The sequence below is a fragment of the Mesitornis unicolor genome, unplaced genomic scaffold (assembly GCF_000695765.1).
Source record: "Mesitornis unicolor isolate BGI_N332 unplaced genomic scaffold, ASM69576v1 scaffold20566, whole genome shotgun sequence".
NCBI classification, from domain to species: domain Eukaryota; kingdom Metazoa; phylum Chordata; class Aves; order Mesitornithiformes; family Mesitornithidae; genus Mesitornis; species Mesitornis unicolor.
In genome coordinates, this window is record NW_010193206.1 from 9,449 (window position 1) to 34,716 (window position 25,268).

Below are 25,268 nucleotides of genomic sequence, written 5' to 3' on the forward strand. Positions count from 1 at the left end.
TTTCAATAATTAAATAAAGTATTGCCAATTAGAATGTAACGTTTGCAAGATACTGCTCCGTGTTTCAGTTTATCAGGGTACAGCCGTAAGCGTGCTGTTGTCGAGGTTTTCACCAATGCGTTGCTGTTGTAACTGAAGTCACATCTCTCCTGATGAATATTTCATTTCCCCAATCATGCTATTAAAACCAGAGTGTTTTTACCCTTTCATTTCTGTTTTCTCTTTTCCAGTACCATCGTGACAGCTGTGGCTGCGTCCTGTTTACAAATTGCTGCTAGTCGCATTTTCAGTAGTCTTGTGGGTTTTGCTTTCCCCTAATACGGGCAATTAGGAGGAAATATTTCTCACGAGCATGGACTTGCTCTTCTCCTTGTAATGACATAGTCCTGCAATCCAGGAAACAGTGCTGCATGGTGTCCATGTCCATGATTTCCTGATGTGGGAAAAACGTGTGGAAAGCATCTGGAGAGGAGGAGACCCCCTTTACCAGCTTGTTTCCTGTAAGCGAAATTGGAAGACCTTGTCTGTGCAAATAGATTTCAAAATAGAGTCTGCCCTTTGACTGTCTCCATAATTACACAGCGCTCTCTGTATTTTATTTGGCTGCCAGAGCAGTTAACCCCTGGAAGTAAGGGGCTGATGATGGCGTGACCAGCACGGGTATGCAGACATGACCGTGTGAATGCACTCTTGTTTGGAGAAGCCTGTCGTTAGGACCTCGTTACAATATACTTTTCCCAAATTTAAAAATTATTATGTGTTGGGTTATGTTGATTAAGTGATGTTATATCCTTAATGTACGGAAAATACAGAGGTATTAGTTGCAAAAAAGGAGAAAAGAAAAGAAACAGAAGAAAAGTTCTTTCTTGGCTTTGATGTAATCAACATCTGTCAACAGAATGAATTTGCTTTTGTTTAATTTCAAGGGCTCTTGTCCTTCTACTTTGCCCAATCAGTTTCAACTTCTGCCTCAGGCATTTCCCTGTGTTACCCTTTTTTTTAATTTTCCTTTTTATTTTTTTTTGTCCCTAGCAAACGCACAGGTTATTGCTTGTGAAATGTGAGCTGCTCTTATGCTACACAGGTTACACAGAGTTGGAGACAACCTTTAATCTTTTCCATCCTCTTTTTGAAGCTTGGACCTACGTTTGTAACACAGGGATTACAAAGTCAGTGTTTTATTAAGACAGAATTACAATTACAAGTAAAGGTCTATCAACGCTCAGTCTTTTTTTTTGATTGAAATATGGGAACATTTGGTAATTAACAGTAAAAAGCTATGTATTCTTACCTAGTTGCATTGGTTGGGTTCCACGTATTATTACCCGTAGTGATTTTTAATACCTGACTTTAAACTTTGTTCCCTTGAAGTCTGAGCAAAAATAATTGCACAAGAAGCAAAACTATGATACAATATTAAAATGACCTGACAAGCCCAATTACAGATCTCTAGTGTTTTACCCTCAAACAGATATATACCAAGAAAATCTCCGCGGTCATTATTTCAAGTTTTAATTTTTTTTTAATCACATATTTAAAAATTAGTTATCTGAACAACGCTTTAGATGTTGTTAATTGTTCATATATATTAAGTGAGGTTTACTTTATCAAGAGGAAGTTGGTTTTATTTCCTGAATCAATTGGATATTAATCCTTGTAATCCTAAATAATTTCGGTATTCTGCTTCTGTTCATACTGTGACTAAATTATTCTAACACGTGTTAAATTTATTTCTCAGCTCTTTTAAGATGTACCCGTGTATTTATTGTAGCTTAGAACTGTCAGGAAGTTTCTCCTTTGGTAACGTTTTTGCCAATTGCTTTGGAAATTTGAAGTCTTTCATAAATAAATACCCCAAAAATGGTTGCTAACAGTCACATTTGATGAATCGTGTAGATGATCAGTTTTTTGTATGGCTACCCCGTACTTCATTCATTGAAAACATAGCTGATAAATTGCTGTAACTGTTAAACAAGAAGCATTAGAAAAGGGCTTATGTGAGAGTTCATTTCGAACATCTCCCTTTAAAAATACTTCTTGACCAGAGGAAAATCACATTTAAATGACTAAAATCAACTTAATTAAGGGTCATTAATAGAGATACACATTAAAAACTCTCTACTCTGTGAGTGAAATGGGAGCATTTCATTATATAGTGTAGCATGCATGAACAGATAACAATTAAAATAGACCTAGAGTAAAAGGCTAATAAATATAGGGCACATTGTGCTGCAAAATCAGTCACTTAAAATGCTCCCACCCATCATCATACTCGAATTCTGTATTCAGCCCCTTTAGCTGACTCGTTTAAAAAAGAAAATGTAATTTCCGCACAGGATAAAGTCATCTGGTAATTCACCAAAGCTCCCAGTGCATATTTATATTATTAATACAAATTAAGGCCTGCAAGGTATGCTGAGGAATCCAGCGGCTCGGGCAGGACGTGTGTGCATACAGATTGCACAGTGTGATTCACTGTCGAGCCCGAGGAGCGGTTGTCTGTAATTTTCTGTGCTTGGATCTGCTGATGTGATTCGGTATCGCTGGTAATAATTCTCCTTGTTGCAGCTGGTAGGAAATATTCTGTGATTCGTGGCAAGTGACGCAGCCTTACTGCTTGGGGAGAGAAGAAACACGGAAAGGGTCAACTTTGCATCCTCACTGTGCTGGCGCGTTACGAGGTGACCCGGCTTCAAACCCTGATGTCTGCAGTTTCCACTGGAAGCTGCAGAAGTCCCACGCTTGTGAACTGTCTTACAGTAATTAATATACCCAGAAAGCTTAACAAAGAGGATGTGCTTGTATGGCAGTGTTGCAGAACTAAATAAGGCACTGAGAAAAGCTTTGGTAGGTGTCAGGGATGGGCAGGAGGGAATATCTGAGCCAGACTTGGAGAATACGGCCAGTTGTTCCTGTCTCCGGTGATTGATGATGTTGCTATATCAAATTAGCTGCGACTATGGGAGCTTAAAAAGTAAAATGGGCAGTGGCGACATCAGGAAGGCCTTCTTAAGGAAGGAAGCGTGCGGATGGAGTCCAGATTTTCATTATAAAACAGTAACTTCGTTATATTTTAATGCCGTTTTATTTCATTTTATTTTTACTTTGTAGGAGAACGTTCTCTGTTGTCATTTTTTGTATTTCAAGTAAAGGTTTAGTTGTCCTGTGTTTATAATTCTTGCGATGTGTTTTAGGAGTCGGATTATCCTATGGTGGTATTTATTTGGTTGTCGCATTTCACCTGTTCAAGTAGTAGATACTTTTGTATGCGTCTGGTTTATAATGAGTAGTTAGTAGAATAACAACAGACTACGGTACCTTATTATCCTGTTATCTTGTGACAACACTTGCATTGTGTCTTTGGGAGAACTGAGGTAAAAATTTTATTCCAAATAAAAAGGTATCCCTTCTGAGTGTGGGATAGTCAATAGGCGTGCACCCATGAATATAAACTGGTTTACTGTATTTCAGAGTGTGTATTTGGGACATTTGGAGTTCTGTTGTTGAGTAATTAACAAGCACACTTGCACCTTTTCTTCCTCAACCGAACGGTAGACAAGGTGACCAGGCAGCATGCTGCACGTTGAGGAGAGCGCTTGAAATACCCCTTCACACGCTGATGTCCACGTGGACTTCAGCTGACCACATCAGCGAGTGTGGGTTTTCAATGTCTTTGTAATTCCTTCAGCTGTGGTAAGAGCAAGGGCCTTCCAGTGCACTCTGTAAAAGAGCTACCTTAGCTTATGCTGGTGGACGGATTGCTACTTCCAAAGGCCCAAAAGTTGCTGCCTCGGCAGATTTTGTGCTTCCAGCAATGGGCGCAAACCAGCCAGGGAGTTTGTTAGGATGCTTTGGACTCTTTGGATGCACTTACACGTTGTGCAAGTTACATGGCTCAGATTATTTTTGTAATTGGACAGTGATTTCCTTCTTGTGAAGGAGACTCTAGGAAAGCAGTAAATGATGAAGTTGTTGATTAAATTGTAATTAAAACAGCACCAAACCAATCCAGCCTTCTGTTAACTGGGCAGCTCCACTTTCATGGAGACACTCTCTTCCCCTTTGAAGCAGCATCTTCACAGGTTATACTGAGAGCTTTATCTGAGCCTCCCTCTCCAACTCTGCATTGTTACTTATTCACGATTTAAGGACAACTGTAAAAATTTGGCTGCATTGAGTGAAAGGCTCTGCAGCCTTTCAGATATTTGTAAGTAAATGTGACGTTGAACAGTGGGCAAAGAGACAGTCAGGAAGGCTTCAAAAGCAAACCCCATGCAACTGTTTCATTCATTCTGGCTTTTGGGGCTCCAAAAACGTGCCTAACTCAAATCTCCTGTATTTTATGGAATGCTTTAAAGGGGCTATCTATGAAGCCACATGTGCTTGTGGAAGGATAATTTCTGCATCTAAGCGTGATAAATGCATCCAAAGCAAAGGAAGGAAGGTACAATAAGATTAAAACATACAAAACATGTAAGAAACTCTTCTAAAAAATCAAATCACTTTTACTTAGTCAAAAAATATGCAGTCTATTGATTTCTTCATTTCTGTTGTATAAAAATGTTTAGTTACTTCTGTTTAAATGAAAACACTTCCTTTTTCCCGAGGAGTAATTTTTCATATGGATTACTTGCCACAAAAGATTGCTCTTCTGTTTGTACACGTGACATTTTTCAGAAGCACTTTAAGTATTATATGAAACTTACCTTTCAAAAAACCCCTCTGTTTAGATTGTGGAATGTTTAAGTAATGGAAATACGCACTACATGTAATTGTAGTTTAACTGGGCAGTATCAGTAATCCTTTTGAATTCGGTTTATTTCCCAGTTTTGATGCTAGCATCATCTTTAGTGATGCATTATTTTGGTTTTGATGTCTCTGACAACCTTTGGGCCACGGTGCCCTTTTTTTCCCCCCTTCTTTCTTTCTTTGGGAGGGGCAAAATACTACGATGATCTGTCATCCCGAATTCTCTTATGAACTAAATGGAAATCTGCTTCGAATATTTGAAGTCAATTGCAAATTTTAATCCCTTCAATTGCCTTTGGCCACGTTTAAGAATATCTCAAGGTTTGTTCTGTTGCCCTGCTAGGCAGGACAAGTTGAGCCCCATTTCTTGTGTCTTGGAACAAATGACAAGAGCAACATAAACATGGTTATGCTCGAATCTGTGACCAGTTCTGCAAATGCACAGGTGAAAATATTGTCTGAAATCAATATTAAATCCTGGGAGTTTTTCCTCTCCTCATTTCTTGCCATTGTCCCTTATTTATTCATTGTTTCCCCAAACCTTGAACAGTGCAGCTTCTAGCAATGTAAATTGCTCCAAGCGGGAGCCAGTTGGAGCATCGCTTCTGGCTTTAAGCTTTGGGGAACTTACCCTTGGTACTTTTTAATGCATCGAACCAAAACAGATCTGGTACTTTAGAAAGCTTCCAAGTATTGTTTGGGGAGGGTTTTTTTGTTCTCATTGCTTCTTGGCATTAATGATCTGCTTTAACAGTACAAGATTTGAACAGCATTTGGCTGCTACATGAGTTCTGTCATTTGTTTTACATGATCCCCTTCTTTTTGCATACTTTTCATTTTGTAATGCGGTAGTAGAAAAAGACGTTGACCATTTTTAACTTCTCTGTTAACAGGTTCTATGGCTGGCTGCCACGTAATCTTTTCTTCATGCAGTCCTATCTACCTGCACAGGCAGTCAAGCAATCAGCAGCAAAGATGCTTCTTTTTTCAGGGACAAAGAAATACTGCTTACAGTATAGTTTGGCCTGCCACGGTTTCTCCAGCTCACCCAGTTCCTCAGGTACTGCAGTTTCTATTATCTAATCTGTTCTTCAGTCAATATAGAGTTTGACTGCAGGTGTGATCAAGTGTATTTGTTGTCCGACAGGTGGGGATTTGGATCACTGTCCTCTTGCTCGGCCTGGTATTTTAAATAGGAGCGCTGATGAGAGAAGTTTTCAGCTGCCTACCATGTTAAACACAGTGGCATATTTAGTTATTAGGAAGTTTAAACTTGGGGCTTGTTCGGTTATGGTAGCATAAACATGGAATATTATGATCATCTGCCAACACTTAACACTTCTGGGTCCGGGTTCTCATGTTTGACAATTATAGATGGTCCTAACGAAAGTCAGTTGGAATTATTCACGATCATCTGAGTCCTTTTCTGTATAAATCTCTAGCAAGCTAATTGTAAAAACGTTTATATCTTGCTGAAGGTTTTGTTAATTGATTGTGTCAGATTTAGGAAGAGAACATACAATGCCTGCTGGTAGCTGCCCTGCAACCCCACTGCGTGTTCTAAACTTGCCTTTATTGTGCCTGAGTGGTTTTTTTCTTGCAACGTATACTTTTATTTTCATTTACTTTAGAGCCAAAAGGAGCTTTTTCTTGCAATTTTAACATATGTCCCACTTCTGATTTCCTTATTTTTTTTCCCATTTAATTACAGCATGCAGATTAACTGTTTAGTATCTTTCCTTTGGCTAAAAGAAAACCAAAATACTCTTTCTAAACAGTGCTTTTCAGGACGTGGATTAGTACTGTTTTAAATTTTACTTTTCATTTTATTATAGATTCCTTATGCGAAATACAGAGTATTTCCATGCGCCAGAAATACTAAAAAGTTGTTCGATAGGAAAGCAGATGAGGTTGCTGGAGGTAGGGCTCTTACACCTAGGAGGCTGTGGAAGCTCTGTGTGCAGGGAGAACAAAAGGTTACACGCTTTATATATTTTCTAAGGTTTAAAATTGTAGAACTTACAAACTTTTTTTTCTGTATTTAGATGCTTCTTTTAGGATAAAGAGAGAGAAATATATAGTCAATATGTAATCTGTCCAATTCTTCAACTCTGAAAACCTGAGGGCAACGTTATTACTTTATACAGAGTATGCCAGAAATCACATTGAAATAACATGGGTTTTTTAAAAGATGGTGGTGTGAAGCTGTATACATCTACTTGTATGTGTGCTGCTTTGGGCTTCTCCCTTAGATCGTCCAGGTCAGCAGTGTCACATCTCAGCAGTTACTTGGTAAGTGTCCTCCATGGGGAAAGCAAGGGTGCTGCTGTGTGTGGAATTGCTAATACAGAAAATGTTGGAGTGTTTTCCTTCTAAATTAAGTCCCAAACTACTCCAAAAGAATGGTAAGGTTGGTGTGCCATTAGTTTGGATGAAGTGTAAATCTGAAATTCTGTTGATGTGCATCCACTAAAGATAGTTTCCTTTTTTATCAGAGTGAAAGTTAAATACCCATAGGAGTAACAATAGTCTTCCTGTTTAAAGTCCCACTAGAGCTAATTGGTTGCATCACTCTTCTTTACCATCATGTTGAATGATCTTGGTGTGTACAGGCCAAGTGCCCACTTTGGGTTTTGTGTGAAGTCAGTGCAAAACTTGCCCCATGATCAATATGGCAAAGAATCAGCCTGGCTCTGGTGGGCGAAGGGACTCTTCTCCAGCCAGTGAAACAGCCCAGGAGCCTCCGAGAGAAAGTGCATTTCCATCTCTGCTGTTTTAATTCGTTTGTTGTGTTCATACACTTGTCGAAAAATTATCGTGGATTTAAAAAAATCAGCAGGGAAATTTCACCTCTCTGTGAGGGCTGAGAACTTTCTGTGCAAAAAAAAAGATAAAGTTCATTGTACTTTTCTTGACACAGCAAACTGAGATACCCTTTCATACTGTTGTAGATGGGCAGCATGTGAACTAGATTAATAAGTAAAAACTCTAAATTAAAATAAATAAAATCCTAAGGTTCTTAGTAAAAAAAAAAATCTCATAGATGTTAACAGGAGTTTCCTCTGAGCCAGAAAGTAAGGATTTGATAGTTTTGTTTTTGAGCCTACGTTTGTCCCATCAGTTCCAGTGTTTAGATGCCTTTTGTAGAAAATGCACCGCTCTTTGCGCAAGAAAATGAGTTTTTAAGTCTTTCTGTCACAGTTTCAGAACTTGTGACTGTCTGTGCTGGAAATCGGCTGCAGTATCTGGGGCTTCAGCCCTGGAAGGTTAACAGACTGTAAGTCAGTAGTAACAGGCAATGTTAAGTTCAAAAGGGCAGTGGAAGAAATACTGAGGCAGCCTTGAGGGTTTGCCCTGATGGCTTAGGAAGGTCGATACTACGACAGAAAGGGCAAGCTGCCATGAAGCAGTAGGCAGTATCTGAGAAAATGATCCCATTGTCATGCTCAGTTTTCTGATCTTCATTTTCAATCCTTTTTCTCCAAGCACATAAAGAAGCCAGACTATGTGACGACAGGCATTGTACCAGACTGGGGAGACGACATAGAAATTAAGAATGAAGATCAGATTCAAGGGCTTCGTCAAGCTTGTCAATTGGCCCGTCATGTCCTGCTTCTGGCTGGAAAGGGTTTAAAGGTAACAATTACAGAAGTCCCATAACAGCTTGGATGTCTTTCATGCTTTCACTTATTTGGGTTCTTTTTCTACTTTTTACTTTTTTTTTTAACTTTCCCTTAATGTGCATCCAACTTTAAGTTAGATCCTGAAAAAAGAAGGATTTAGTAACTTTTGATTCAGTCCATGATATGCCTGTTTCATTATTTCTGTATTATGGACCTATGTAGTACTTGGAGTGAGCTGCTGGCTTGGGTGTAGTATCTGTACAATCTCCCTCTGTTCAGATCTTGCCAGATCACATGAGTTTCTTATAAAACCCACGCTACTTTTTTTTTCCTTTCATATCATGGCCCATCTTCCTCATATGTCCTGCTTTCCAGCTCTGCATGTGTGCAAGTCTGAAGGGCTGGGCTGCCTCTTCCGTTCCCATCCATCCTCCAGACACTCGCTGTCCCACGGGTCCGGTGTGACATGAGTTGTAGAGCTGCTCTTGGAAATAACAGCTGCCAAACTCCACACCATTTTCCAGAGTGCATGGATAATAAAGCCTCGTGGTTTCCAGTAATGTTTCTACAATACGCTTTTTCGGATGCCTCCCAAGTTAAAATGTACTGGAAGGAGGCTACTACCAGATTTTGCAGATGAAGGAGTGCTTTTTTAGCCTTGCCTTGGTATTACATGTAATAGCATACTGGATAGGGTAAAATGGGTTGAGTAGCCATGAGACGCAGGGGACTGTAGGTCAATGCCATTGACTTAAAAGGGAAAAAAATTAGCAGGCATATTCAGCTTCGTTACGTGCATTTACTTCCCAGTACAGTAAAACTTACTCATATAAAGTTAAGGGCATATCCATGTTTCTGAAGGCTCAGGATGTGATGCGGGTTATGAATGAGAGCAGTTTTTCACTAATATTCTTTAGTTGTTACCATGTGCACAGTATGTATATACACAGCACAGCGTAGCCTATGATGCAGTTTGTAGTGCATGCCAAGTCATACATAATAGCAAAATGCTACATGTACGTAATGAACATTTTGGAGAAAAGTGTATAAGGCAAGAATTACATGACCAGGAGCTGTGGGACTGGGAGGGAGGTAGCACTTGGAGTTGCAGTGCTGAGCCTGCTGCCCAGGTCAGTGGCAGACAAGGGATGAGCTCCCTTTTACACCAATAAGTGTTTGGCCAAGACTCCCCTGGCTGGGAGGATGCTCCAAAATCCTCCCTGATCAACAGAGAGCATCTTCTGCTTTCCAGCCTGATGCTGCACGTGGCCAGTTTATACCCATTTGTTCTTGTGCCAACACCACTCTTTAATTTAAACAGCTTCCTGCCTTTCCTCAAGTCTGTCCTTTGCACATACTAATGGAGCTATTACAGCTTTCAGTGCACCAGGCTAAACACACCAAGCTCTTTTAGGCCACTCTCATAAGGTAAACTCTGCATTCCTATTTTATCTGAAAAGCCCCATCCCTGCACCTGCTCCTGTTGTCTTGCTGAACCCACCTTACACGGAGCCCTCCAAACCAGCTCTCCCCTGTGCCTTCGTTAATGACAGTAACATCCCCCAGTATAACAAAGGTGTATTATAATGTATGGATGCAGAGAGACAAAGTTTGGGCTGAGCATGGTTTTGATATTACCATTTACTGCCTGTGAGACTTAAAAATACAAGATGGTATTATATATTATACCATTTCCTGGGTTTGAGTTAAAGATTTGGGAATAAAGTAGCAAATTCTACAACATGGAAGTATTTTGTGAGATGGCATCAGATTGCCCCATCCCACATAGGGGATGAGGTGTGCAGAAGGTGCCTCCCCAACATTGCCCAGCTAGCAAGAGCTCCTTTAAAAGTAAAGCAGATACTGTTAAAAGTGTAAAACCTTTTCAGTGTGTAAGCCTGCCACGCAGAGAACACAGATCTGTCTGCTGAGTGTCCAAAAGCCACATCGAATTCCTTGAGCAGAGAGCAGCAGACAGCACACAGTGTGATACATAGTGGTTCAGTTTGTCTATGGGCTGGAGACGATAGACGGGTGAGCGAGAGCAGGAGCAACAAACCCGTATTTATCCAAAAACGATGTCTGCAGTATGCAATGCGAACAGCACACCAGGACCACGGCTGCCATCCCAGTGCAGAGGCTGCAGTGGCTGCTGCAAAGCTCGGGGCTTGCACAGTAACCCCAAATCCTGGGCTTCAGTGGGTTCTTCGCTCCTCATGTGCCCAGTCACGTTTTCCTGCTCAGCAAGATGCAAGCTGAGCAATTAGCTCTGGTTTTGTCCTCAGCACAGTACCCAAGTGCACTCCGCTGTATTCACTGTGCACGATCACCGAATATTTCAGTATATGGGTAAGTATGCGTCTTGCACCGCAGCCTGCCTGTATTCCACATGTTACTAAAAAGTCCTCCAAAATCACAGCCACCGTAGTGTATGTGTACGAAGTATGATTCTCAAAGGCTCAGAACTCATTCAGATCAAAATCAATTTACAGAGGAACCCTCAAAGGCACTTCTTCTCAATGAGAGAGGTTTCCCTACCGGATTTCAGATTTCATCTCTAACTCTTCTAGACACAGAACTGATCCAAAAGAAAAGTGAGGAGAATGTTATTTTAAGCATGTACGTTTTCCACTCCATGGATACTCAGAAATGTCTGAATGATTTGTAAGAAGGGGTTTTTTTAATATGTAGAATCATGAGAAAAAGTTGAATCTAGAAAACATCAAGCATAAAAATGAAGATTTCTAAAAATGATGGATAAGCGCTTGTAGATTCACTGTGATCATCCAGGCTATGACAACGGTGAGTAAAATTTCCACAAGATATGAAGGCAAAGATTTGAATCTTTTGTAAAATTAAAGAATACTTGGAAAAAAAATCAAAACAAACAATTACATTATAATAAATGTACTGGGCAGTTACAAGAATTAAGATCTTTTCTTTTGCAAATAAAAAGGGATAGTAATGTGGTGTTTTCAAGGACTGAAGGCATTGAAACCAGACATTTCTATAGCAGCTACTGAAACATAATGCCATGGAAAATTGGTGTCTTTGAGAAAGCAAATGTGGAAAAAAGAACAGAAAGGAAGGAGACAGTATCTTAGGTTTTCTAGGAACCTTTGAGTGCCCGTTTCTATTGCATGCTTTATTTAAAACCTTTTTTTTTAAAAGAGCTCCAATATATCAATAAAGTACATCAGACAGTTTAGTGGTTTGTATCAAAGCAGTGTATTTGAAACATCCATGATTTCATTGAAACGCTTGACTGCAATCACATTCAGTAAATACGAGAAACTCTCTTTGCTTTTTTAACAGGATGTTATGTTTGATATTTTAGGTTGGCATGACAACTGAAGAAATAGATTTCATTGTTCATCATGAAATAATCAGACAGAATGCCTATCCTTCACCTCTGGGCTATGGAGGTTTTCCAAAATCTGTTTGTACTTCTGTAAACAACGTGGTATGTCATGGTATTCCCGACAGGTATTTCCCCAATAATATACATTTTACCACTGGGAAGGAAAGTGTTAAGCTGCAAATAATAAATTGTGTTTAATATTGAACATATTTCAGCTTACCTTAATGTCGTATGTAAACGTATTGCAGCTGCATATCGTGTTACCACACAGTGCTGATAGATGTTATAGAAATGTGTGTGAAGTAGAAAAAAAAATATTACCCTGTTTGTCTAGATACTTTACAAAAATAGCATAATGCCTTTAGAGTTTAGTGGGGGGGGGGAAAAAAAGCCAACCCAAAACAGTACCGTCTGATTTTTTCTTTTTCCTCCAGCGAAATAAGTATAGGGTGAGGAATAAACAGATTTGAATTTATGTGTTGTGGTTTTTTTCTTATTATTTGCAATACATTCAGCTACTCACAAAGTAAAATATGAACCCTAGTGAGAGAAAGAGAATAAATATAATGGTAGATTTTTTCAGGTGTTGATATGTTTTTCTGGTAGTTGTTTCTCATTATTTTATATTCAGCTGCACTTGTTCTCTAAGTAGTGAGAGCGGAACATTTAAAATGGTTATTCTGTTTGCCTCTGCCTTCCTCCATCGCAAAATATCTACCCCCTGATTTTTTATGTATGTGTCATTAGGTGTTTATTCTTATATTCCCTTTGTTGGGAACTGTCTGTCACCATTATTATTTTTTTTTCCCTGTTTATGTTTCAGTCGACCTCTTCAGGATGGAGATATTATCAACATTGATGTCACGGTGAGTAATTCATATAAAAAATAGTCTTTGATCAACTTTAGAATCACTAGTAGCAACAGGAAGAATAGTGAATTGGAGATGGGGGATGCACAGATGGATGTGCTGTTTACTTCTGAGCGAAGGCACAAGCAGCTGGTTTCCTTTTTTGTTTTTAACTGTGTGTTTATTCCAGCTAGACCCAGGCCTGACTTGAATTTAGGACTGGAATCAGATGCACTGAGATCAATGTTGGCCTAAGTGAAATGTCAACCCAATCCTGCTATGTGTCATGTTTTTGAGAAGGTGTAATTGTTATTGATCCACTGTGTAGTTAATGCAGAGCACCACAGTACTGGGCAGCAGCTGAAGATAGATATGTATGAGATGAGCTAACATGAAGAAAGCCAGCATTTTTCCTTCACTCTGCCAAGATTGATCTTCCTCTCCCTGCTGATTTTGAGTGGGGCCTGTCATTATCTTACTCTGTCATTAGAGGCTACATTGGCCTGTGTATGTCAGTCTATTTGGACAGCAACTCTTTTGCTAGCAGTGTTCCCTACATTTATTAAAATCCCCGAAGGTAGTGTTGTGTTCCATTCTGGTATAAAAGCCCTGAACCTTTTGCGCAGAAACAGAAATAGTGTGATATAACTGTGACTTAATATTTCCAGAGAATGGTCAATTATAGCTATTTAAATAAACACTGCCTGGATTTTCTTAGGAGCAAGAAAGCACAGAAACTGGAAACCTAATTCTCGTTTCATTTAGGAAAAAAAAAAATCTCTCAAAGAAGCTTTTTTTTCTTTTTACTGTGCATGTTTTTGTTTTCCCAAAGTTCAGTTTATTTCTTATATGAACACAGACATCTTTTGAATTCCGCCATAATTTTGTGTTAATATGTCACATACAAGGGAGTAACATCTCATAAGAACAAGCTTTTTATAATCATTAAAGAAACTCTTGGTGACTTGATCCTGTTTTCCCTGGGCTCAAATTTCATCCTGGCAGAAGTGAAGAAATCTCTAGCAGACCCACCTCTTGAGCATGAGATTCAAGCTTTCTAAAATATTTTTTCTATTCAAATTAGGGTCAGTGACCTTTTACCCGTGGCACACTCACGTGTGATCCACAACTGGGTTTGCTGGGTTTTTCCAATCTTACTAAAGTCTTCCTATCTCCATACTTTCTAATTGTAGAGTTTTGACTATCAGGTTTACATAGTGTGATCTGTCCACTTTAAATATATTTTTGGCCTAAATGGTTATTTTGGTGAGCTGGTGTAGCTTTGCTCATTTTATTAGACTAAATTTGTTCGAAGCATCAAAGGATTTAACATATTTGTCTTTTTCATTTCATTTTCTTTTGTTTGATCTGTCAGGATAATAATGACCCCTGAGATTAAACAAAACCAAGTGTAGGTTCATATCACAGATACTTTCCGTGATAAACTAAACCAAACATTTTTACATTAACGTGATGTGCGTATTTTGTCCAGTTTGCTTTACAAATAATGTCTGACTAAATGTTAGTGGCCTTCTTTAATATATATTTTAATTGTTTCCTGTTTACCCTCATAAAATAAAGTAAATCTTGAGGTTTCTGTGAATGTGAAGATTCCTGCAAGGATGGGAGTTGCTAATTATCTTTGTAAAGATTTTTTATCATTTAAAACTGAAGTGTGCTGTGCTCGATAATTACTCAGTCCCAAAATATCTGAGGAAAAAATACTACTTTGCAACGTTGTTAATTATATTTTAGCTTATATTTAATGAGCAAAACTGAGATGTTTCGCAGGTGGACAAAATAAAAATCAAAGCAGATATTTCACAGCAAGTTGTACAGGTTCTATAAAATTATTAAATAATATTCTGGTTCTTAAGTGTATTCACACTATTATTTGTGGAAAAAATCTGGTTTTGCACAATTAGGACGGTAGAATTTCATAGATGAAATACAAATTTTATTGGCTTGAACCATGTAAACTTTAAAATGTATTTTAGTGTAGAAATAAAAGCATTTTCCATCACTGAATCTTCAGCATAGTGCAGTTTCAGCCTCCCATTACCACATTAACGTTTCTTACAACTTGGTTCTTTCACTGACTTTTAAGGAATTAGTGTGTTACAGTGCTGTGGTTGTAGCTTATTAATGTCAAAAATATGTAATTGCAGTTGATGGGCTGCACTAAATATTATTATTCTTTTTAAGCTCTCCTGTGTTTTAAATCTGTATTTATTTTTCCAGGATGTTGATGTTTCATGCCGGGGTTTTGTGTGTTGTACCTGCTAGACCTAAAAACGGACTAGTTCAGTTTAAATAGGAACTAGCTAGGTTAAAACCTGCCCAATGAGAATTAAATTAAAAAAAAAACCAAAACAGTGGCTGGCTGGACTAGCAGAGGAAGGTGCAGAGTAGGGGACCACAGCCGCTCTCCACTGGAGCGGCAGCAACACAATCGGGCCCTTGCTGGCACTCACCTTTCTTTAAAACACCTCTTGCTCCTAACTGCCTGCATTTTCTTCACATCTCAACTTGAACACAAACCTGGCCTTGGCATAAACCCTCTGTGGCCAGGTTTTGGGTTTGGTTTTTTTTCAGTTTGGAATCGACCCAAAAGAATGTGAGTCTTGTCTTGTCTTTCACAAACAGCTCACCAGTGGCAAAAGTTCAGTGCTTCGAGCTTTGTGAGTTATTAGTCCTAGAAGGATAGTTGCCCACTGTCTGAGGGGAAAAAAATGTTTTAGGAGATCAAAACTGCATGTCATTATAATTTGTCTGTCCGTAGGGAAATTTGGCCTGGTCTTATGTGCCTGCCTGCCATACTGCTGAGCTGCAAACCCCATTTTAATGGGGCGTTGCAGAGCTCCATAGTGCACAGCCAGCGTTTCCTGTGCCCGGCAGAGAATTTCTGGAGAGCCGAGGTTTAAAACCTATGAAGTGTCACCAAAAAAAATGACAGAACGTAATTAATTCAACAGGGTGCTACGTTTTCAGCACGTGAAACTTCGCGATGCCAGAATGGTACATTTATCCTCTTTCAGAATTCATTTCTGGAAATCAGAAGTAAAATCCAATGTTAATATCACATTGTAGTTTAAAAATGAGATTAAAGAAAATGTGCAACGGCAGGCGCCGGATTTGGCCCGTGCTTTCCGTGGGGCTCCCTCTGGATGTTGGCAGCAACACGCGCCTCTCACCCAGCTGCACACAGCAGCGCCTCAAAACCCCGCTGGAGATGCTGGCTGCAGAGGGACAGGTCTCCCCACCAGCCACCAGTGGGTCTCCCAGAACCCGCGGCCAGCACTGGGGCTCGATGCCCTACCCCTGCAGGGTGTGAGCAGGCCCCTGGCCCCAGGGGTGGGCAGCCAACGATCTTCAAGGCCTACTTCAGCCTAGGCATGGCCGCTGCCCGTCTTCTCGCATACAGCCCAGTTCGTCTCCTGTCCTGCAGTTGAAGCAGTGTCATCGTCTGGTGCACTGCTGGGCAGTGATGCGCAACTTTTGCGTTTCTTGAATTTTTAATTGGCAGCCCTTGCGCACCTTGCGGTCTTTCATGTTCCCCCCCCCCAACCCCCTGCAATGTTTCACTTTTCCAGTCTCATTCTCACAAATACAGCTTACCCGTGGTCTATCAGTTGCAATTTATAGCTCGTTCCTAGAAAGAATGAATTTAATTAGGGATACAGTCTGTTTCTGGATGCAAAACGCAAAAACGTCTTTACATTTCTGCATATGTTTAGGTGTATTACAATGGCTACCATGGTGACACTTCTGAAACCTTTTTGGTGGGCAATGTGGATAAATCTGGTCAAAAGTTAGTGGAGGTTGCCAGGAAATGTAGAGATGAAGCAATTGCAGCTTGCAGACCCGGGGCTCCCTTCTCTGTAATTGGAAACACAATCAGGTAAGCCTTATATTGACAAGTAAAGGGAGGGCTGGCAAGTGGGACAAAGGTTATTGGTGGTTTGGTATAAAGCTGATGACATGTTTTATGATTCAAAACCATCATTTCAGTCTGATATCAGTATGTGAACTGCCAAGCTATAATGTTGTTCCTTGGGTAAGAGATGATTTTTTTTTTTTAAAGTGTATTACACTGGGGTCAGCAAAGATAGCTGTAGAAAGAGCCAAAGATATTCGTAAGGTAGATTTAAATTAACAGATGTAATTTGCGGTGGATTTTTCTTGATTTTTTTATTTGTGTGTGAAACACCGCATCTGTTTAGCGATGTAAGACGATTACAAGCCATTGTTTTTGTTCTATAGCAATAACGAATGTTACGAAGGAATTAATCAACATAAATAAGTTTCTTTGTTTAAAAAGTATAAAAATATTTCACTTGAGAGCTTCTGATCTTACAAAGAGCAGTGCATGAGAATGTTGCAGGGAAAAAAAGAGCTCACATTCAGAGATTTTTCCCTATTTTGCATCCTTCTAGCCTTCACATAAATGCAGTCATGACTCTTCTGCTGGTGGTTTTGAATAAAAATACGGCTTAGTTTTTTGAAGGTACCTATGGATTATTTTAAAATGTTTGCCGAAAAAAAATATAGACATATATTGTATGCATTTCATTAAGCAATGCTTCTCTGGACTATTAATGGTCCCAACGTGCTATTGAATACATTCTGATTACTTAAAAGCTGCAAGGCTTAGTCACCTTGAAAGGATGCTGCTATTTTTTCTTTGTAAATCTTCAAATACTTTAAAGAAAAATGAGAACGGCAAAATATCAGTTAGATGTATTTATAGCTTTAAAAATATTGTAACAGAGTCTGAATCAAACTTTAGTAAAACCTCTTTGGGTTATATCTGAGAAGCTTTTATTGAAGACTTTGTATAAAATTGTGTTTTTGACAGTTTTAAATTATAGGCTAACTAGCCTGGAGAAAAAGGATAGTGTCTTTCTGTTCTTTCATAGGAAATGTTGAATCAGACCCCTACTGGGAAAAGAAATTTAATGCATATCTCACTATCTTACTGTCCATGAATATAATAGAAGTGAATTCAAAATGTAGTTTTATTTTTGCAAATGGGATGAGTCGATAGATGCACCTCATATTTTTGAACACCTAGGGTTCAACAAATTTACTGGTGGTGCTCTTGCATTTTAACAAAATTTATTCTTGAGTAGAAGGGGGCACAGAACACTGGATTCTTATTCAAGCATTCTATCGAGCTCTGCATTCATGGCTGTGTCTAAAGGGCATGTCAGCCTTTGATTCTCTCTGAGAGGTAATTATCCTTTTCCTGTCACGGAACAACAAATGATAGCTAACTACAGAGGCACATTTGCAGTAGTCACATTCATCAACTGCAGAAAAAAAATTCAATTTAATTGTGCAACACAGCTGCACAGAGGCTTTTTGAGCATTTCTGTTGTTCTCCCTGTCTTGCTATTCCTCCCTCCAGATCTATTTTTTAAACTTTTTTTCTGGTTATTTTTCCCCTCTTTTTGTCTCTTCTTCCATTTTTACTCTCTGTACTTTCTTGTTAAAGTAATTTTCCTTTGTGGCTCTCATTCTTTTTTCCCCATTGAAGGCTATGAATGTAGAAAATTATCACAATTACTCATATAATTGAGCCTCTTTGTAGCAAGTGCAACTCCAGTAGCCTTTCTCCATCATGAAAATGGTTTCATTATAGGGTTTTTCATATTCTCTGACACCATCTACACAGAGGAACAGGCGTGCAGATGAGATGTACTAGGAACAGGGTAGATCAGTAAGGTCACAGTAGGAATAATTAGCTCTGCTATGGAAAGAGCATCTAGGCCTTTTACTGCTACATAAATGTACTGTCCGTGGCTTTTAGTCACAAAAAAACTTACTAACAAATGGAGCTCCCGCCTACTACTTTGAAAAAAAGATTTGTATCAACACTACAATTTTCCATCATTAAGACTAATAACACAGAGCCTAGTATACATCAAGGGGAATAAAAAGAAAAATCTCACATTCAAGTGGCGGCTGGGTGCTGACCTTTGTTCCCTTTTTTTGTGTTCAACTTAACTCTTTACAAAAAAGAGCCACACGCCACACCAACATGCAGGTGAACTCCAGCTAGTGCTAGCAAAGCATGGCATTCAATTGGAAAATCTGATAAATCTCCATGCAGGATAATGCATTTCATTACAGATTCACTACATTAATTCTAGCTGTATTAAAAAAAAAAAGGGGGGGGGGGAAGAAGAAGAAAAAGAACAGAATTGAATGTGACATTGGATTTTTGCTGCCTTGGTACGGAGATCAGTTTACTTGCAAAGTGTAAATATACAGTCAGCGCCCCCTTTGAAAAGCAGATTAATCAAAGCTAGGAGCTGTTCAAAACTACATATGAAATAGCAGGTCATTAACTTTATTTATCAAGATCTTGTTATGCCGACGATCTAAATGCGCTGATTTGTTTGGAACTACTTTAACACTGCCTCTGCTGAAGGATTGCCTTGGTTTGGTGAAGCTGTGTGTTTCTGGTTATTTGCCATTTGCCATTTGCATGCAGACAGACATACATAATACATGCATAGATCAAAATCTTAAGTTTCAGGAGAGATATCATAAATACCTCAGAACAAGCACCTACGAGCTGAAAACATTTAGGCCCATCAGAATAGAAATGTGTCTAGGTTTCTTTCATCGGTATTTCTATAAAGGTGCTCAAGGGATACACAGAATGTGTCTTAGGCACAAACAATCAGAATATTTCCTTTCTTCAGTAGATTTGGGAATAATTACATCACAGATGTAAGTTTGCATTCAGCATGCTAACATAGTCTTTGTTGTGGAAGCTCGCTAGCTGACACCGAGTATTTCAGGGACAGCCGTTCCTTCTCCCATCGGCCACAAATGGCGACTAAAAGATTGCATGGATTCGTGAGTTGCTTCGCTTAGGAACATTGGAGCCTTTGCTGACCTGTTCTTACGGAAGGTGGTGGCAAAACTGTCAGTCAGCTCCAGTGGAAACAGACTTGGGCCCTAGGTTCCATTTTTGTCTACCATTGCTGACATTTCTCTTTCAGACAGAAACAAAATTAGTTTGAAATCTACTTTTTAGAGAGTGAGGTTAGGTGTGTGGATGTACTGTGAGTGTAGAGAGCTAAAAAACATAAACGTGGTATCGTTAAATAAACCCGTTTCCAACTCCGAGGAAAAAATAGTAGTGATGAAAGTATTCATAAATGGCTTAAAATGTTTAACTCGTAAGTATATGTTTTGATATTAATTTAGAACAATATAAAGCAGATTTTTTAAAAAAATCTGTTTCTATCAGATTATGCACATTTAAACAATAAGTGGCTCAGGCAAAATAAGTCATTTTAATGTCATCTGTGATAGATTTTCCTTGACAGCTACTGTAAATTACAATTACACTGCTTCTCTCTGCTCTTGAAAGTAAGCATTGCAATAAATTATCTTTTATTTCAATCCATCATGTCTGCTTTCAGAAACAGAGAACCTCAAATAAAAGTTCAGCACTATTGTAAGAAAAACACAGTAATTTGTGTTCCAGTTTGAAACTAAAATGTACCTTTCTTTCAAAAAACAATTGTTGGCTTTCAAAAATATTACTAATTATACCTCAACATTTATTGTCATTAGAGGGAATCCCTGAACTCGTGCATTCCCTCAGTCTAGGATTACTGTTTAAGGGAAAAATACTTCAATATTTTCCCAGTGGAATTTTGTCATTTCTCAGATAATATGGAACGATTCAAAGCAGGTATTTTTCATCACGAGCAAATCCAGTTTAGGCTGATGCTGTTTTCAAGAATTTCAAAAAAAAAAAAGCAAATTAGCCATTCCGTGGTCATTTTGCTAACAATATATCTAAGAAAAACATTGTTACTTCTAATTAAAAAAAAAGCCACCAAATTCAGATCCCTAGGTAAGAAAACAGTTATCCTAGGTCTGTTGTCTCTTTCAGTGTTTTCCAAGTGTGTTCGCTGCCCAGAAGTGTAAGACAGATTTGTTCAGCAACTTCAGCCGCTCATGTCGTGCTGCTCTCAAGACTGTTGTTGATCAAGTTTCATCCCTGGGGAGGGAGAGAAGCTGGTTCTGCGGGAAAAGCATCCCTAGCTGGGAATCGGTTCACCAGGGTGTTCAGCCTGGGTAGGAGAGCAGTCTGTGCCATCTTGTCTGATCAGCCAAATTCTCCCTGTGTGAGAGGCCAGAGAAGCAGTTGCTATCAGTGCTGAGAATGGGATTGGTTTTACTTTGTTTCTTAGGGCTTAGAATACTGGACTAGACCTGCCTTGAGGAAAAAGTGACAAAAATTGGTAAAAATAGAAGAAAATGCAGATTTGGGGGGAGTTTTTCCACCCTCAAAAAAAAAAAAAAAGGATTTTCAGTCCTAAGACTGAATGGATGACTTTTTCCCTGGAGCTGGGATGCCTGTTATTCTGTGCTCCTAGAGGCTACCTGCACAGGGACAGCCCCCTAAGGACATCCTTTCAACCTGCCTTTCAGCTTCTTAGCACGAGGGATTTATCACCCCAGCGGATCTTTCAGGGAAGGCTCCAGAGTATCTGGGAGAGCTTTGTAGAGAGTTGGTCTTTCCTGTTGCTGCTTCATGGCAATTCCTCTGTTGGGCTGCTGGCAGGATGGCAATGCGTGTCTCCACAGTCATCCCTCCTTCTGGAGAATTAGCTGTTGTCTGGCAACGTGGGGAGAGGATGCTCGGGAGGGAGCTGACACCCAGCTCTCCTGTCTCTGTCCACTCTCAGAAGCATGGTACCACCATGCAGGAGGCTCTGCCTATGGGTTTAGGTGGACAGCCTGGCCCTCAGTGATGTTCCTTTACCAGCTTGGCCGTTGCCCGTCCATCCCAACACCAGGTGCTTTGCCATCAGCAAAAGAGGAGCAGCACTGCTTGACTCCGCAGCTGCTGGGCTGGAACGCATGGCAGCAAATCATAAAATCAAGTACTGGCCTCATTAAATTATTATGCTTTTAATCCTGCCCAATTCACCTCTGACCAAGCATGCAACATGGCTCGAAGAATAAAATGTGTGATGATAAATGTTGTCAGTTTATGTTTTTAACAATTATTATTCTGAAGAAGGGTTTTTTTTTTCCCCTTGATGCTATTGGTGTGGTGTGTATGGCTCTGCTGCCCCAACCTTTGCTCTGGAAGTGATTTGACTGGGGAACTGGCAACCTGGCACATCCACCCAGAGCTGCAGCTCTCCTTTCCCACAGCAGATGCCAGGCAGCCTAGCTCACCCATGCTGACTCCTGCCTTCACTGCTTTCCTGCTTGCAATCAAGACTCCTCTGGCTGCCTGATCTTCTGCTGCCTGTCTGCAAGGAGCAGTGCAGGGAGCTGGGGCTGCAGTCTTGTAAGGTTGCCTTCCAGGGAAAGCTGGAAAGAAAGGCCACTGCTGACAGATCCTGAGCTGGGCACTGAGACAGCGAGACCAAAATGTTGAGCTGTTGTTAGCAGCAAATGGCAGACTTGTGCAAAAATGCTCCACTCTGTGGCATCCTGATTTTTTTAATCAGATTCCACAGTCTGGGGATTCTGGAGCCTGGGGAGACTGACCAAGATCAGCAGTTCAATTCAATCTTCTCAGAGGTGTTTCAAAGTCCTCCCTGCCAGCATTTGCAGCCAGCGTGTACATTTGCAGGGTTACCTTTGCAAGTTGTAGCTAGGGTTAGTACCTTTGGGTTTTTTTACGAAAGCTGGGTGCTTTACTGTAACTCCACAAGGATGTAAGAGCTCTCTAGGATTTTTTAAATACTCCAAAGTAAAGCTAATAGTTGTGGAGTGAAATTCCCCATAAGATGCTTCTGAAGTACATGCAAATATTAAAGCCAGATTGAACATGGCCGAGTTTCATACCTGCAGCTTATTTTCTCCACAGGTTTTCTGTGTGTCACTTCAGGTTCATTGACCACATTACATTTTATGTAAAGAATACCTAAGCTGTGTGTGTAGACATTGATAAGTGGTTAGGAGGAGGGGCATGGGGATCTGTCAGTGCAGATGTCAAAGCCCCGTGAGCTCCAAGTTCCCTATTTTGATCAGACTGTAACCACTGAAGGACTGAAGCCAGCAGAGTTGTTTTCAAGCTGTTTAGCCAGAAAATGGCAGAATTCACCATTGAAACCAACAAGAACCACTTCTTTCACCGCGTGGGGATGGGATATCATCTTAATGCCACCTTCTGTGTGCCCCAGTGCTCGTGCGCCCGGTGCCCAGCACGCAGCTGCTGCTGCTATTGCCAACCTCCTTGGCAGCAGCTGGATGCTGGAGCAAGAGCTGCTCCTGCCCGCAGGAGAATATGCAGCCCTGGTGCTCGGAAGAATAGCTGCACAGAAAAAAAAGCTTTCCATTTTGCTATGGGAGGTGGATTTTTCTGGGGAAAAAATCATGTAATAATGTAAAACATCTCAAAAAATGACTGTGCCCTTTCAGTGGTCAGGAATGTCATGTAAGGACATCAGCAAAGCTAAATAGTTGTGGCATTGTTTATGCTTTTCCAAAAAGACTTGCAGAAGAAGGTGAAAGAAGAGCTTATCACACGTTGCACGGACAGCTTCTCCCATCTCTCTTCAGAGGATCACTTCACCTGTATGGAAACCATTATCTGCATTGCTCTGGCCTTGGCCACCAGAAATCTGTTTCATTTACGCTTCTGAGTAATCTGGCTTTCTAACTCCTTGCCTTTCCCCATGCTACTTCCTTGGCCTTCAGCATCGTCATAGCCAGCGGGCTGAGTCTCTGACCCAGACATGGGTGACACAAGAGAAAGGCAGGGGAGAAAGTTTCTTCCATCTTTAGCAGGACTTTTCACTGCACAAACCTTCATTTTTTTTTTCCACATAAATGATGCATAAGGTAAAAGACTGGATTTTGAATTCAGTGAAATGGAGCCCAACTTCTAGCCTTATTGGTAACCTCTTTGCCAGTGCTTACGAGTCTGGGGACAGCTAGACTTGAAATTTCCATTCTTTTCCAGAGTTAATGAAAGAAATGTGATGAGTTCACAGCAACAGATATGTAAAAACTAATATACAGATCCTGTTAACACATGCCCTAAGGTCTGAACACTGCAGCATTATTAACCAGTGACCTAACTCTCCTTTTCTCATTGCTGTTTTGCTGTGATGGAGCACCATGTCCCTCAATTGCAGTGGAATTAAATTCTGGGATGGTGACCTGTAGGCACTGGAGCAAGCACTGCAGGGTCTCTGAAGCCTGGTGCGCAAAGGGATTCCTGAGCTCACCAAGCTGAGGCCACTTTGCACCTGAATGAGAGCCTCCCCATGGCGTTTGACAAGCTTTAATGCCTGTGAGATCTTACACCTTTATCTGAGTTTCTTAACTTTTCCATTTTTCCACCTGTAGTCAAACTTTGAGAAAGCATTTGTTAGGGTGTAGATATAGGATAACCTGAAGTTTTTAAATGTCTACCTTGATTTAAAATAGACATGAAGCTTTTAATGTTCTAGGCAAAATCTTTTCAGGCTGAGTGCCTTCCTGTCTTGCTCCTGTTTGATTTTAGGAATAGTGCAGGGATGATATGCACGGACAGGGCTACCTTCCTTGTCACCTCTAATCCACCTCCAGGTCCCCCCAGATCTCCACACATTTCTGTTTTGGAAGTGGGCAGCCCTCCTGGCTGAGCTGCCTCAAGTCTCCCCCTCTACTGCTGCCTCCACTACTGCTTGAGTAAGAGCAGACCCTGAGGGTAAAACCTGCCAATGTAGGGTGGCCCAGTAGCCAGAGGACACCCCACATATTTCCATGTTTTTAGGGAATGAGATGGGAATTTGCTTTCACGATATGGGTAGGGATCAGTGCTGGGACGTGTTCCTGCAGGGAGCTCTCAGAGACGCCCCTGCCTGAGGCACGCTATGAAGGACAGGACAGATCTCCCAGACAGAACTGAAATCCTGTCGTTGTTATGATTTGGTTTTACTATGGTGGTGATGCATCCGTTAGAAATACACTGTTAAATAGCGTGAACAGATTTGCTGGAGTTTCAATACATCTTGGTACTGAATGTTTGCACTGTTGGGAAAGGGAAGTGGTAGGGCTCTTAACTCTCCCTGTTGGCAGCAGGACCCTCTTCTCCAGAAAACGCTCTGTGAGGCAGGCAGATGACACACTGCCATCTTGCTTAGACAGCAGGGCTGGCACAGGAGCTACCAGCCTCCGCTGGCAGGCGTGTTAACTCTGAAACCTAACAATGGCTCACTGGTGCTAGCTCCGACGGCTGCTGTCTTTCAGAGCTGGGATGGGGATGAGAGCTTGTGGGAGCCAGGTAATGCCGCCGCCGGTACCGGTGCGGTGGCAAGGGCCAGGGCCAGGACCAGCTGGCAGAGATGGTGGTCGGGGCGTGCACCCTCACGGTGTTCTCTTTGCCCCCGCAGCTCCATAGCGCAGCGGGGAGGTTTCCGGGTCTGCTCCTCCTTCATCGGCCACGGCATCGGGTCGTACTTCCACGGGCATCCCGAGGTGTGGCACCACGGTAAGCGACCTCCGCCGGCCGGACCCGCACCCCGCCTCCCCCCGCGCTTGCTCCGCCGCCGACGGTGAAATGACTCTGGGGGAGTGGGGGAAAAACGAGCAGAGCCCCCCAAACCCATGCACGCTGCCGGTCCCCGCAGGGGGGAGGGAGGTACGGGGGGGTGGTGCCCCGGCCTCCTTTCTGAGACTCGCGCGTCTATTTTTGAGGACGAATCG

General features: G+C 40.9%; 1 protein-coding gene across 1 annotated transcript; it reads left to right on the forward strand.

The window, feature by feature from the left end:
- Positions 1-436: 436 nt before the first annotated feature.
- Positions 437-25,053, forward strand: METAP1D (methionyl aminopeptidase type 1D (mitochondrial); the record flags this gene model as incomplete). Its single annotated transcript, XM_010187384.1, has 7 exons — positions 437-500; positions 5,643-5,809; positions 8,236-8,385; positions 11,710-11,858; positions 12,557-12,599; positions 16,319-16,482; positions 24,956-25,053. Coding segments are annotated over exons 1-7 (835 nt in total), but the record flags the coding sequence as incomplete, so codon positions are not given.
- Between the last annotated feature and the right edge of the window lie 215 nt (positions 25,054-25,268).